General features: G+C 35.6%; 1 protein-coding gene across 1 annotated transcript in view; it reads right to left on the bottom strand.

The window, feature by feature from the left end:
- The window catches only part of LOC132707105 (glutamate receptor ionotropic, kainate 2), a 665,601-nt gene that overhangs the window by 17,496 nt on the left and 634,915 nt on the right, over positions 1-13,190 (bottom strand). Inside the window, exons 12-13 of the mRNA XM_060678792.1 lie at positions 11,386-11,583; positions 10,939-11,329 (exon numbers count right to left, since the gene is read on the bottom strand). Coding sequence (XP_060534775.1) covers positions 10,939-11,329; positions 11,386-11,583 — 589 coding nt within the window. The remainder of the gene's footprint in view (positions 1-10,938; positions 11,330-11,385; positions 11,584-13,190) is intronic.

The following is a 13,190-nucleotide window of genomic DNA, read 5'->3' as shown; positions in this document are numbered from 1 at the left end:
CATTTATATAAAAGGTGACGCAGAATCTATAAGAACGATCTGGTTAACGGATTTACTTTAAATTACACAGGGTAATGTAAGAGGAGCTGCTCTATCGTTCAAAAATATTTACAAATATTTCAAAGGCACTTCCACAGGCTATGGTAATACTTTGTATAAAAGTTCTAGATTCCTCCTGCGTCGGTTTTTGTAGACTCGAACTAGCTCTCTGCTCTAGTAATTTCCACGTTAAAGATATTAAGTGTTTCATCACAAAATACACTTCACCACAACCTTCCAATAGCAATGAAACCGAAAGCAATCCCACACTTGCTGCTGTCGTCCTTATATTCAAAACAAAACTGACCGCATATCAAAATTTCTAAAGAAATATAACGTCAAAACCAGATCCGTCAAAGAGAAAATTCCATTTGACATGCCAGCATTCGATGCATATGCGGCAAAGAACTTGGAGAGACAGGACGAAAAATATCAACTAGGCTCAAAGATCATGGAAAGAGCCTTAATAAACTCATCAGCTGTTGCGGAACACAATCGCGAAACCGGGAATAAAATTTTATTCGATAAAACTAAAATTCTATAGAAAGTCTATAGAAATCTATAAGCAACGTAACACGGTTAAGATCGTGACGCAGGTCTTTACCTGTCACCAATATGAGAATCAGTCATCCGAGACGGTGTTGATGGCCCTCATTTAGCTCCGCCCCCCTCAAACAACGTTGAAGCAGGTACAGAGTAAAATGCGAGCCAGTTTCAGTCAAGCCCGGAAGAAGCCAATACGATGATTGGCGAAACAAAGACCGTTCGTTGTTTTGTAGAACTAAAAAAAAAAGAATATACAGAGTGTGTTATTTAAAAAAAAACTCCATAAACCGTGTTTCTAGAGCTCTTATTTTCAACTGTTTTACCAGCTGCTTAAAAATATAAAAAATTATTTTTTATTTCTGTAACGCTCAGATGTAGGTATAAGGAAACCTGAACAAAATCTATTTTATTTCTTAGGTAGAACCTAAAAATACAATTATGTACAGAAAGAAATTTAAACTAAACACACTGTCGCTACGTTTATATAGAAGCGTCGACACTGCATACTTGAAAATATTTTGTATATTAATAAGAATATCCCTTAGTCTGTTCATCAAGAACTTCTAATAAACTATCCACAGTGCACCACCCGGTTTTTCAAAGATTTAAACAAAAATAAAATTAAGCACCGCGCAGTTTTGGAAAAATAATTTTAACAGTATTTTACTATAGCGATAATTTTAAAAATGCAATATTAATGTTGGTAATGGAAAAATATTGAAAAAAAAATAAAAAGCAAGAACTGCAAAACAAAAAAAACTGTTTAATGAAGTTTTATTTTATTATATTATTTCGATACACGCTCTAACATGGTCTTAACGATTGGGCGGTATTTGCTGGCGAATCATGACTAACACTTTGAAAGGTTTTTCTTGCCTGTTTTATGCCCTTTTTTGTTGTGGAGGCAGTTTTATACACTAGGTCTTTAACATATCCCCGCAGAAAATAGTCCCTCTTTGTTAGATCAGAACATTCAGACACACTTCTTAAGTAGTTCGTGACACTGCTGCTGTAAAAAATCTAAGTAAATATGCTCATTTACTGTATGTAAAAAAAAATGAGATCCTACAACGTTATTTCCTATTATACCACACCAAACATTTAAAGACGCCTAAAGACATTAAAAGACGCCATCCGAAAACATTATTTATAGTTCAATAATATTTTGAAGTTGAAGTTTTTCATTATTCGGAAGCAAATGACAAAATAAAAAATTAACCTAATTATTTGCATTTTCTTGGTTTATTGCGATATCTTGACATTTGAAAAAAATTCGGAGATTTGTTAAAAATTTATTAAAATTTATTAAAAACTCGTGAGTCAAATGCCGTTTACCGCACTTGTTGCATACTATACTTTTTTACGACCGTTAATTTTTGGATACATTTTCGAAAAACACGAATACATTCACTGACATGACCGTCAGAATTGACAAACATCAAAATTCAAAGCGTGGAAAATATTTCCGAAAACATTCGATTGCTCCCAAACCCGTGCGGTGAAATCCCGGAAATGTCCGAAGTGATTCGGATCCGAGGGACAAGAGACTGACTTGTTAAAGTAACGCTTTCCGCACGCTAGATCGGTGCGTAATTAGACATTTTACATACGGGAGTAGAAAAAATTAGTAACTACTAATTAATTAATTAATTAAGTTCCATTCCATTCCATTTCCACCATGTAGAAACGATTCGAACTAACTGCAAGAGCAGTATAGGACAAATGACCGTACTACTTTATAAAATTGTTGGCATCATAAAATTACAGCTGTAGGAAATATCGCTAAAAATATAGTGTTAAACACTCAGTATAGACCATAAAAACCCTACATCGGGTGATTGAGTCTAAATGAGTATATCTAATAATACATTAAAAAAAATATAAGTTTAAATTGTTTCTTTTAGTCTTATACTACAACTTTTGTATTTAACATGTTTTTCTAAATTATTATTATTAAAAGAATAAAGTGCAGAGGAGAACCTATTATGCACATTGATAGTTAGTAGTATGAGAATGTGATACATATAATAAGTATTTAGTTATTGCTATGAAACAATACACTGTCCAAGCGACGTTTAAATACAGATAAGTTAGGAGCACACCAAACATCTGGGGGTAAACTGTTCCAATAATCGAAAGTCCCGTTACTTATAAAATGCAGTCCTGAATTGTTCCTATCTTATTTTAAATGGATGACCGCGTAGGCGTTGATCGTTGCTTAAGACCACAAAGTGCACGTCAGATGGAAATTGGTCATGCGCGAACCTATACATTTGAATGAGATCCCCTCGCAGCCGACGCTGACTTAATGTTGAAACGGTCATCGTAAGGTGTATGTCTAAGTTGAAGTGGCCAGCGCGTAGCGGCTCGTTGCACTGTTTCAAGAACATCACAGTCACGCAATAGCCATTGGTTCCAGATTGGGGAAGCAAATTCTAGGATGGAGCGAATGTAAGTGTTAAAAAGTCTGCAAGCGATGCGAGGACTAGGATTTTTAAAAGTCTTTATTAACAAAAACAACGCGCAGTTTGCTTTCTTTGCAATATTTGATACATGTGCAGACCACGCAAGATCATTAGTTACTGTCACAGGTCACACACACCTAGGTCGATCTAAGAATCGACACTTTTGAGCATTCAGCGGCCAAGTTGAACACCACTAATATTCAAGTTTCTCTGCAATACGTCCGCATGTGTTGAAGGATTTTCAAATAATTTAGTGTCATCAACATAAGCGCTCACATGAGAATCAATGCTGAAGAGCAAATCCACAGTATACACTAGGAATAGTACTGGTCCCAGCACCGATCTCTGGGGAACACCACTATGCACGTTTTGTGGTAGTGAAAAAGCGTTACCAATTCGAACTCTGAACGACTGGTGGCTTAAAAACGCCGCTATCCACTCCGACCTTTTCAAGTTTGAATAGCAAGCGTCGATGTAGCACACGGTCGAAAGCTTTGCTGAAGTCGAGGTAAATAATATCCAGCGGATCACCTGAGTCAAGAAATAATATCCACCGATATAATATGGCACTCGAAAACGACAACAGCTGATTTATTATAAGGCGATGAAGAACTTTACATATAATACATACTAGGCTGATAGAGCGGTAATTTGAAACATCAAGCTTATCACCATTTTTATAAATTGGTGTTACATTTGCGGATAACGACTGGGTCGGGAGTGCGGCAGAGTATAAAGATGTTCTCATCAGGTTCGGGAGCAGACAGAGTTTTTTTCAAGTCCTTTAGGTCAAATTGATTGTGTGTGAATGTCAGCAAAGACATTAGCAAAATATGAAGCAAATTCATTTGAAATGAAGTCCTGGTTATAGCAGACCTCTCCCGAGGTATCTGTAATGACTTAGACGATACTTGTTGCCTGAGATAGGAATAAAAAGCTTTGGACTGATTGAGGAGGACATTTTCGAATGCTGACTTCGCCTCTCTAATCTCGAAGGATAAACTCTTCTGTGCAAACATAATCGGAAGCAGAGCCAGAGGTCTGAAATCTACGCCGCAGAGCTCTCTTACGTTTTATATATAAATATATAAATTTTTTCAGAATTGAATTTAACAAAATGAGTTTTTGGAGCTATCCAGATTAAACAGAAAATGCATATACGGTCATATTTTTTTGAAGAATTTCTTCTTATCAGTCGCTTTACGAAATAAGTTTAGTGTTAAACCGTCCTTATTCCAAAAAGTAATGCCGTACTTAAAAACCGAATAGCATGTGATCCGCGTACCAGTTAAATTATTTATATGGTACGAAAAGCTTAAATGTTTGTCCATATAAAACCTCAAAAATTTAGGGTTATTGAAATTTCGATTTAATAGTTCTGATATTACCGTTGAAGAATATTTTTGTCTAAATATTAATACGTTTGTTTTTCCTTTATTCAATCTATTTTTTTAAAACCACTTTGTGACAATAGCAAAAAAATTATACTTTAATAGGATATTGTCTAGTGCCTTAACAATAATAAGTAATAATGAAGTGATTTGAAGATATAATTGTATTGAGAGCAGATGTTTAAGTTTGGAACCGCCCACTGATCTAAGTATGACATAAGTTACTCTTTAACAATCCCAACAAATCCGACATCATTCAAGGTGGCTCATCGCCGTTTTAGATGTGTTCGAAAATGTACTTTATATATTCAAAGATGGCGGTTTGTGCTGACTTGCCTTTCTCGAAGCCATGTTGGCATTCCCTTAAATACATACATTCAATTGGAAACCATTCTGCTTTCATTACACGAATATACCAATTTCCAAGGGGAATAAATATTCCGGAAAATTTTTTGTCCACTGTATTGGTGCCTGACGAAATTTATTTCGACTCAATTTTATCCCCCTCAAAATATCTCTTTCAATCGAGACGAATTTATTACAGCCGGTAAAAAAAAATTCCCCCTTCATCAAAACCTTTTGTGTTATGACGTGAGAGGCCGGTTCGAAAAATTCGATCACGTACGTATACCCTGGAAATCAAATAAAATTGAATTATCGCTGTCCGACACTCAACAAACTCCGTTTAAACAAGACCCCAACTTTCCAACGAACCCGGGTCAGAAAGTTATGTAAAGAATGTCCCCGAAGTGTTACCTGTTGAGCTTAAAAACGGGGCCCCGCGTCAGTTAAGTTTAAAAGTTTAAAATACCGTTGAAATTGGATTCGATTTGTTAGCGAAGTCGCTTCCAGGCGAGCTGTTACTTACGGGAAATGACTCGGGCGAAGACAGCAGGATATTAAAACATTTATTAAAAAGTTTCGAGACTCGAGATACTTTCGAATGTAATTTCTATCCTCCCCGCACAAATGAAACACCATAAACCGTATAAAGGCCTTTAATGGCGTAAATATCAAGTTCGCTTATTCTTGAGGTAAATTTTATGTCATCAGCGATGATTCGGAGCATTGAGTTTCACTTCCACTTTAATTTCTTGAGATTTGAGATGGCTCAAAACTTGCCCCTTTCTTGTGATGGAGATTTCGTCATCAAATTATTGTTAAGTTTCCTTAAAACTCTTTTTGTTGGTTCTCAAAGCGTGAATGAATTAGAAATCAATTGGTTCTATTTCAATAGGATTTTTGAATATTAGCTTTATGCTATTTACAAATCTTCTAGATTCCTCTTGCTTTATTAATCAAACTCGCTGACTTTTCGCCAATCATCCTGTTGGCTTCTGCAGAGCATAACTGAGACTGGCTCGCAGTCTACTCTGTACCTACTTATATATTGTTTGAAGGGGCCGGAGCTAAAGAAGGGGCATGAGCATTGTCTCGGATGACATTTGGGTTTTTTGAGGTTACAAGTAAAAACAGCTTGGAGATATTCATAAAATACGCTTTTCCATATTATCACCTCAAGCGTATGGAAATACGGGATGTTCAAGCGATCTCAAATGTTTTGAACGCTGGGACGGTGTCATGTCTTCGAAAAAGTAGCATTAACATTGAAATTTTAAATTTAACACAATCTACATTTTTTGATGCATTATTGATTTTTTTTCGAATAATTCTTTGCTATACTTATCTTCAACGGTTCTCGAGAAAATAATTATTTTCTTCATTTTTCCTAACAAAACATATTTTCAATAAAATTTTTATTACTACAACACAATTCCTCAATATGAAAATTAGTTCCTCATTATACAGCGTTGGTCAAAACTAACGATTTGCCTACCAGAAATGAAAATGTTGGAAAGAGCATTTTTTTAAAAGAACAAATTCAATTTTCTCTCGAATGATTTATTATATTCCTATTAGTAAAACGTTGTCATTTTTCGAAATAAAAGCAAGTTTCTATGAAAACTCGAATTTGGTATTTGATTACGAAGCAAATTTAGCTTAAATGTGTTTTGCTCGATAAAAGACAATGAAACAAGTTTTTTACTTTACGATGAACTACCGAATGCTGTAAAATATTAACGAGAAACCTAGCCTTCAGGAACTTCGGAACTCTTGGTACCAACTAAATGGGGCACCGGCTCAATACACTGAAGCGGTGTCGCAAGAATTATACGAATTATTTCGCTACGTTTTTGGGCGTGGGATTAGTCAGCAAGATCGCCTGATCTCATGCAAAAAGACTTTTACCTATGGGGTGCGTTAAAGTCACGGGTCCATTTGACACCAGTGCAAGGAAGAGTTACGTCATTGGATTGTACGACGCTTTGAGCAAATAAACCCATCTGGGACAAAGAAGGCTAGTATCATCAGTCCACTTCAACAGATTTGAAAGTGTATAGAATTCGTTTTTCTGTGTGCAATGTTTATTTTAAATACCCGCTATGTTTTTCGTAAAGGGGTTTGAAAAACTTTACTTAATTATATGGTTCTCAATTCATTAAATACTGAATTTTTGCATCACAATCAACAGAGAAAAAATCTTTATTGAACAAGCTGGAAACAAATTATTTAACATTAATAATTAATTATTCCAACGCAATCCAGTTTTCAGAGAAGCGTGCTTTTATTTCAAAGAGCCAACGTTTTAGGCATAGAGACACGATACAACATTGGAAAGGGAATATAATTTGCACTTAGAATTTTTGCATCTCGTAGGAAATCATTAGTTTTGACCAACCCTGTATGATACAGCACTAATTTCGTATCTCCCTGAGCTATGACAAAACATTTTAACTTTCTAGTGGCTCCAATGTTTTGGTCCATGTACATAGCAAAAGTGAGGACCTAACATGCCTGCGAAAGCTGTGTCTCGTCTCTCGATAGAATTTAAAATCCCAAAAAATCCAGACTTTCCGTAGGGCAGTTCGAGGATAGATGACGCAGAAGGTGAGATGGCGCAATGATTTTACAGCGCAACCGCTAGAGCTACAAATAAGTCGAGACGCCATGATGTACTTTAGTTCATATTAAACAAGCCGCCGAACTGTGTGTGTCTACCGGTTAAACCCGTATTTTGCTATTATTTTTTTGTTATTCCGAATTCCTTCTTAGTGCTGATTGACCTTGATTTTAACAATAATTTTAAGCAAGTTATCGTCTTAGGTAAGTAAAAACTTCTACGTTTTGATATATAACCTTAAAATTGCAAATATTTTAAAATGCGTTCAGCTTGTTAGGTGCGCCATCTCCTCTCCCACAGCGGGGATAGATGGTTCACTTATTTTGAGGTGAGATGGCTCCATAATATTTCTTTCCTTTTCCAGTATGCCGACCAATTACAATCGCACCGGAAGTTGCTCCAGGGCTAATTGGACTGAACAACAGTTAACTGAAGCCATTCAAGCCGTTAATGAAAAAAGAATGGGAGTTAATGAGGCTTCAAGAAATTTTGGAGTACCGGCCACTACTCTACGAAGAAGAAAAGTGAAAAATTATGTGAAGAAAGGCCCTCTTGGACCTTCGTCAACATTAGGCGACGCTGCTGAAGAAAAGTTGGTTAAACACATCCTAAAACTTCAAAAAAACATATTTTCTCCTACACGATTCGACGTGCGAAGCATGGCTGAACAGCTGGAAATTAAACATCGTTTTAATAAGGAATCGAGACTAGCTGGTTTTCCGTGGCTTAAGTTATTTCTTCAGAGATATCCAGAGCTGTCAGTGAGAAAAGCAGAAGGGGTCTCCATTAATCGATCCTTGGGTGTGAACAAAAAAGACGTACAGGTTTATTTCCAGCTGCTAGAAAATACTCTCAACGAAAACAATCTTATTGGAAAACCTAGACATATTTTTAATATTGATGAGACTGGTCTGCAGCTAAATAATAGGCCGGGGCTTGTCATAGTCAAGAAAGGATCTCAAAACATAGCAAGTATCAGCTCCGGTGAAAAAGGAGAAACTATCACAGTTATAGCGTGCTGTAACGCGGAAGGTGTTTTTATTCCCCTACCTGCGTTATGAAAGGTAAAAATAAAATGCAAGAGTTCGAAGATGGGATGCCACCTGGATAATTGGTTTACATGTCAGAGAAGTCGGTCTACGTTAATAGTGACATATTTTTTAAATGGCTTAAAGATCAATTTGTTCCCAGAAAGCCACCAGGGACAGTTTTGTTATTGCTTGATGGCCATGCGTCACATTGCAGTAACGTGGAGATGCTAGAATACTGTATTGAACAGAACATCAGGACTAAAGCTCACCAGATTACGCTTTGCAAAGTTACTTGCTGAGGGATGGAATAAGTCCGCGACTGTAAATAATGGAACTTCAGCATTTAAGTCTACTGGAATTGTGCTTTTTAACCCTTCTGCAATCCCACATGAAGCCTATTTGACTGAAAATAATAACGTAGTTGATGCTATCCCTGATCCAGTACAAAATAAACAGAATCTGAATGGTGGTTCTCAAAGTTATCCTGAAGGTTTAGCTGACGATAATCAACAGTCTTGCTGCAGTTGGCAGACTGTAGATGCACCTGTACCAGAAAATCAAAATAAACCTCCTGCAAGAACCAAGAAAACTACCCCTGGAAAATTACTGGATATCATCTCGCCTGTTCCATTTGTTTCTGCTGAAGTTAATTCTGTCCGACGAAGGGGCAAACAGCTGGCAGAAATTTTAACCACAGAGGCAACAATTTTCGAGAAAAAGAAAAAAACTGATAAGACAACACAGAAAGGAAAAAACATTAGTAAAATGGAACCAGTTATTAAGAAATCAAAAATTACTAAAATTAAAACTAAGAAAGCTACGCAAAGCTCCTCATCTTCAGACGACGATTTAGAAGCATCGATATTCGATGATTCTTCAGATGATATCGATGACGCTGACGAGGCTTGCGCTGGTTGTAGCGAGGAGTATTCCCAAACCACAAAATCTGACGACTGGGTTCATTGCTTACGTTGCTCCAAGTGGTTTCATGATTCCTGTTCCAAGTTTGTTAACTTTTGCGATGAATGCGGTTTTCTGATGTGCAAAACAATGTGAAATTTTGGCCAAAAAACTTTTTTTTTGGTGCGCCATCTCACCTCAGCACTGTGGGAGAGATGTTTTTTTTTAAGTATTTTTTTTTCTTTCAAGAATTGAAACATTTATTTTTATATTGATTTTATATATTTTAAACTCCATAAAGATTCGTTTTAAAAAGAAACTGCAGTTAAAATTTGATTCACAAATATATTAACATGAAATTTCAAAACCCTATACTCTGATAGAGGAATCTTTGGATAGAACTTTTCGACAATGGTGGATAGGGCACCGTTCAGAAGTACAAGGGTCGCCTAGGTTCTCTGACATTACAAGCCTAGATGTTTTCTTGTGGGGCCATTTGTACGAACTAGTCTACAAACAGATTCCGTGATATTGATCAGTTGGAAAAATTTGTATCCGGCACTCTTCATATGATCAGAAACGCTGTGTATCTGATCACATCTAGAAGGACAATCATTTCTATGCAAAGACGAAAATGATACGCTTATATTTTCATAAAAGTCAGACAGTTTTAAAGGGAAGTTAGCAATCAAGAATTTAAAATCTTTGCGATTTCCTAACTAATTTATACGGATGGTAATGACAAACATTTCTGTCTTGCAGAACTGGCCAAGAACAAATAAATTTCAGGGTACTCATTCATATACGAGGGCTACCTGAAAAGTATGCATATTGAAAATTTTCACCGGTTTTTTAAATAGTTATTTGTCAAGACTGATTTTTGCTAGACCATCTGCTTGCCGAGATATGTTTGCTTCTTGCTTTTCTCTTTATACATATTTCTTATTCTTTCTTTGATTTTATACATAAACTCGTATAAAATTGCATTTTTATATATGCGGCAATTTTCTCTATAAAAATTTAACCATATGTAATGTGGTACTACTTACAAATATAGAATGAAGCAAAAAACGGAAAACACAGTGCAGAGTAAGGTACCATTTTTTGCAAATAGCATCCAAGTAAACCAAAGTTGTTTGAAATAATAAGATGTGCCTATTTCTTATTTTCTGAATTCTCTAATTACATGGAGATTACTTTTTAGGAATTTTCAATTTGATCAACTGGTAACTATTAGAAAGTTAATATAATTGACTAAAAAAATAATACCGGAATTTGTTCCAACGTACCATATCGAATGATTTTTGGAAAATATTACCTGTTGCTGAAGATACGCCTTTTCTATATTCACCATAGAAGCGGCCATTCTAGGAATTTGAAAATAATTTCGAGCAATTTCTGGTGTTTTTCGGGCCCTACGATCATCCCCAAGTACAAACATGTTGCAGTAATAGAGAATAGTCTAACACTATGTATTTTCTATTTTATGGGGAGTAAAGATGACGTCATACTTTAATATTTCTTGAAAAATATGAAAATGTTGTTGCTGTGTTTAATAACTTTTTTAATCTTTACGCTTAGAGACGCAAACACAAATTACTCACCTATATTTTCAACTCCCAAAGCATTGGCCTTTGACTCTTTACTCTTATCGTCGCGCGTGCAGACATCACCGGTATTTTTCCACCACTTGTCGTACAAAATTTGTATGACCCCTTTCTCCTGTAGCTCCAAAATTGACAGCGAAATCTTATCTCGCCAGGGGCTGCCTTTGGGAGTGGCGATACCGTATCCTTTGGAGTCCAAAAGCCCTCCGATTTGGGTGAGGTTACAATCTCGTTGCACTGCATAATCCAACATCGTCGACTCCATTAGAAACGCGTAGTTTCCTTGCAACACTCTTTGGATGCCTTCTTCGTAAGATTTCACGAATACAGGGGGATTGCGGCTCTCCATAAACCGCCACATTTTCTGATAGATTCCTATTTTAGAGTCCTGCGAAATGAATAATTAATGAAAAATATCTCCCCCATCTAACTTTCCAGCGTTACCCTAAAGAACGTCATAGTGCTTCCCCCTTCCAGCGTCCCATAGGCAATGTCAGTTTGTTCAGCCAAATCTTGGGCACTTTCTATTGGCGTTATCATTCTTTCCACGGTTAAAAAGGCCGCCAGGTTGGCAGTGTAGGATGAGATGATGATTAGAGTGAAAAACCACCAGATGCCACCGACGATCCTGGTGGACGTGGCCTAAATTTGAAATAAAAATTCGCCTTTAAGTTATAGGCAATCTGATTAGAGAAGTAACCAATTTTTAAATAGGCTATGTTCTTAAAAGCAGCCGAGATTGAACTAAAAGGCAGAGAAAGGGACAAATCGATTGGGATTTCATTATTCGATCTGTGTATAGGGTGATATAGCGGTTAAGTTCATTATCTTATTGTTTTCAAAAGTTATGAGAAACTGGTAAATTCAAAAATGGTAAAGATTGTTAAGATGAACAATTTAAAATTATTCAAAAATGCGTGGCGAATGAAACATGCATTTTTTGAATTCGTTTTGAAAAACTCTTTAATTAATAACAATACACCAACTTTTGTTATGTATGCCATATACCCATATTTAATACTTTGCTAGTTAGAAAACGAGAGTTTTTTTAATTTAAAACATTTAGATATGTACTATTATTAATAAAAATGTTTAAGTATTTTAAAAGGAATTGAAAACAAAATTTGCACATAGGGTGTTCTATTTCGTAAAATGTATGTTTTTTTCGTTATTCTATTTTGAGCCACCCTGTAAACATTAAATATAATTTTACATTGTGCACCTTCACAACTTTTGTATTTACCATTTTCTTGAAACCAATGAGATTATAAATTTTACACTAAATTACCACTTCTGTCTAAAATTACCCCTAATTACCTTAAGAATTACTACCAGATGTAGCTGAAATAATAATAACTAACTTCTATTGCAATGATCATGCTTCAATTAAATAAGTAGCGATAGGTCAGTACAAAAAAACTGTTCGAATATACTATTTTCTAACCTACATTTCGAAGACCATAACCAAAACAAAAACAACAAGAGAAAAAATAATATCAATGTTGGAACCCGTTAAAAATAGGTGCAATCGTAATAACGCTCACAATAATTTTAATAAACTCAAAATAACAATTTCAACAAGAAACATAAAATAACATAAAATCAAGCAATCTAAACCAATATTTGATCAAATGTTACAACAAAGTGACATAATAATCCAATTATTAATACAAGATTTAAAATCATAATCCCAGATTTAGCAAAACTATTATGTTTCAATGATATTTTTTTAGTTTTAATATTATAGTCCAAAAAATAAACAAATGTCATAGGCACGTAAGTCGGACCAACAGTAAAGAGTCGGAGAATACTCAACTGCCAAAATATCATTGGGATTCTTTTAGAACTTTATAGTTTTTGTTTATATTGATATGGTTAAGAAGAAAATATACTTTTTGTACTCCCGTCTGTAAAATACCTCATTACCTACCGATCTAGCGTGCGGGAAGCGTCACTTTACCACATCAGTTTTGTTTCCCACGGATCCGAGCCACTTCGGACATTTCCGAGATTTTACCTCGCGGGTTTGGGAGCAATCGGATGTTGCCTTGAATTGTGACGGATATGTCAGTGAATGTATTCGTTTTGTTTGGCGACAATGTACCCAAAAACTAACTGTCGTAGAAAAAGTCGTAGGTGAAATGCTGAATGCGAAATATTAACAACGTCACTTTCCTTGGCGAATTATCAGACTGCTGACTTAACAACGGAGATATTATATTATCAATTATGCTAATAGCTTGTCATCC

Source organism: Cylas formicarius, unplaced genomic scaffold, assembly GCF_029955315.1.
Source record: "Cylas formicarius isolate icCylForm1 unplaced genomic scaffold, icCylForm1.1 PGA_scaffold_9__14_contigs__length_23061073, whole genome shotgun sequence".
In the NCBI taxonomy this organism is placed as follows: Eukaryota; Metazoa; Arthropoda; class Insecta; order Coleoptera; family Brentidae; genus Cylas; species Cylas formicarius.
The sequence above is the reverse complement of the archived record's forward strand: the minus strand, read 5'-3'. Positions and strand labels throughout refer to the sequence as shown.